This window comes from Scylla paramamosain, chromosome 6 (genome assembly GCF_035594125.1).
Source record: "Scylla paramamosain isolate STU-SP2022 chromosome 6, ASM3559412v1, whole genome shotgun sequence".
Taxonomy (NCBI): domain Eukaryota; kingdom Metazoa; phylum Arthropoda; class Malacostraca; order Decapoda; family Portunidae; genus Scylla; species Scylla paramamosain.
Window position 1 is genome coordinate 29,394,497 of NC_087156.1, and position 2,500 is coordinate 29,396,996.

A 2,500-nucleotide genomic window follows, 5' to 3' on the forward strand; every position below is an offset into this window, starting at 1 on the left:
CACTCTTCGGCGGGTAACATTAGCTTATCTAACATCACATCACTGAGATCCCGCACCCCGCCTGAGGGACGGGCGGCTTGAATGCAATTCTCACTAAATACTGTTAGCCTATTGTTGTCTATGTGGTAAATGTAGTCCTGAGTTTTTTCCTCCGTCAGGCAATAGTGGGAGGTAAAAAGAAACAAGGGCGGCAGTACTAAAGTTGTAAAACCACACCTGTCTCCTCTTTACTTCCATGAACTAAATCAAGGGCATGATGCAAGATGATGCTGGTCTCCAAGATGACGAACCCGCCAGAAAACAGCAGTCCTTCAAGGTCACGTTAGGCAAACAAGGTAGGAAAGAAGAGAGGGTGGAGTCCAGGAGAGAAAAATCAAGGACAAGGAATAAGGAGAAAGAAAGGAGGAAAGAAAGAACGACTCCATAGGATGAAGAAAAAAAAAAAAAAAAAGCACACACATACATATAAAAGACCCGACAAAAGAGAAGAGCTCAGAACTCTCTCCCCTGCCCCCAAATCATAATCCTTGCCTCGGCCCAAGCAGGACAAGACTCAGTGGTGGACTCCATGTCAACAGAGGAAGGAAGACCTGACCTCAGTGCTCTACTGACTGAATGACTGACTGACTGGCAAGCGGAGACTCACTTGCGTTGCGCCTTCAGGAGTTCATTTTGTTCGAGGGTGAGCTGCGAGTGGCGGGTCTGCAGGGCGTCCATCTGGGAGGTGAGCGCCGTCACATCCCCGCTGCCGGAGGAGAGGCTCGTTCGCACCTCCTCCGCTCGCTCGCTCATATGCCGCAGCTCCTCACTGATGGCCTCCAGACGCTCCTGGTGGTGGGATAGAGGAATTAGAACAAATTAGTTAGTAGTAATGAATGAGAGCCGGTTAGGAGACGTAGAGTTGTGGAGGGAATGTAAATAAAGGTTCGTCTCTGTGTCATGTGAAAACGTAATGTGGAGATTTGAAAGAAGTGTGAGTGCTGCTGAGAAGGAAGTGAAGGTACAAAGGGAAAGAGGAAGGACTGAGTAAAGGTGTACTAGACATAGGGCGAAATATGAAATACGTGGGAGGAAATAAAAAAAAAAGAAGAGTGTGAATAGGGGAAAAGGGGACAAAGAAGAGATCAGGTAAGGATGTATTGAAAAGGATGCGACAAGAATAAGTAGGAAGGGAAAAGGCCACAAAGGCGTGCATGGGTATAAAAGTGTTGTGAGGGAGGAAATAACAAGTAAGGGTGTGTAAGTAGGTGTAAGAGGAATGGCAAGATTGTGAGATGAAGGTGTAGGAATAAGTGACGAAGGATTGTGGTCGGGAAAGATGTTAGAAAAGGATGCATCGGTGAGAAAAGAAAGGGAGAATATATGGAGTATATGGAATGAAAAAGTAAGGTACACGAGTAAGGATGTGAAAGATGGAAGAAAGGGTGATGGATATGGTGCTAGGGTGAATGCCAGGTGAGCTTAAGGGTGAGGAAAACACACACACACACACACAGACACACACACACACACACACACACACACACACGTAGATGCAAAAGCAACACCAAACAGTAAAACAACAACAATAGCAATAACAAGAGCAGCAAACACCATAATTAAAACACACCACTAAACATTTACTCTGCATACATTATTGTCTCCACGCTTTTAAAAATGCTTGATGAAAAATATGCAACCGTAAAAAAAAAAGGTGCATATACAATAAATAAATAAGAAATTAACATACAAACAAGGACAGCGGCAATAACATGAAATATTAAACACATCAAGGCAAAATATAATAACAATGTTAATAAAACAGAATAGTATGCAGAGTAAATACCTCTTATTAAAAGCTAAAAAAAAAAAAAAAAAAAAGAAAGCAAGAAAAAAAAAACACATAGACTACAATATTCATTTTAAAATTACAAAAGGAAAAGATTATCAAGGAAAAAACACGTTGAAAATAGACAGAATAATAATACATTTATTTTCCACTTACAGCGGTTATTCTTAATAAAGAAGTTAGCATCATCACAGAAGAATCATGACAATCATTAAAATCTTAAAAGAAACACCCGAGTACACAAAAATGTAATCCTTAAAATGATATGTATAAGAAATCTGGCCTCGTTTCCGCCATGCTCGTGATGACTCTACGTGTGACGTGGCCCCACGAAACGTCAGTGCGGGGCCTGGAGGCAGCAGTGTGGTGCCCCGAGCTGCTGGTGTGGCGAGGTGGACCAGCACCAGGCGAGGTGGGGCCTGGGGAAGGGAGCACGGCAGCACAGGGGGATAGGCATATAGACTGGTGGGTGCCGCACAGTACGGGAGTCGAAGTGGCGAGAGGATTGCCGTGGAGTCAAAGTTTGTGACCTCAGATTAGTGTTATATATCTTCCTCGGAGCTTCCTTGATTAAATTCCAGTTATTGCATAATCGAAATTTAGGACATTGTGCTTCTGTTGTACCTAACAGTGTAATTACACCTAGCTGACTTAACTATGAACTATTATCTT

The 2,500-nt window shown here is 43.0% G+C and overlaps 1 protein-coding gene across 1 annotated transcript in view; it reads right to left on the bottom strand.

The window, feature by feature from the left end:
- The window catches only part of LOC135101067 (NGFI-A-binding protein homolog), a 152,794-nt gene that overhangs the window by 28,294 nt on the left and 122,000 nt on the right, over nt 1-2,500 (bottom strand). Inside the window, exon 11 of the mRNA XM_064004640.1 lies at nt 647-828. Coding sequence (XP_063860710.1) covers nt 647-828 — 182 coding nt within the window. The remainder of the gene's footprint in view (nt 1-646; nt 829-2,500) is intronic.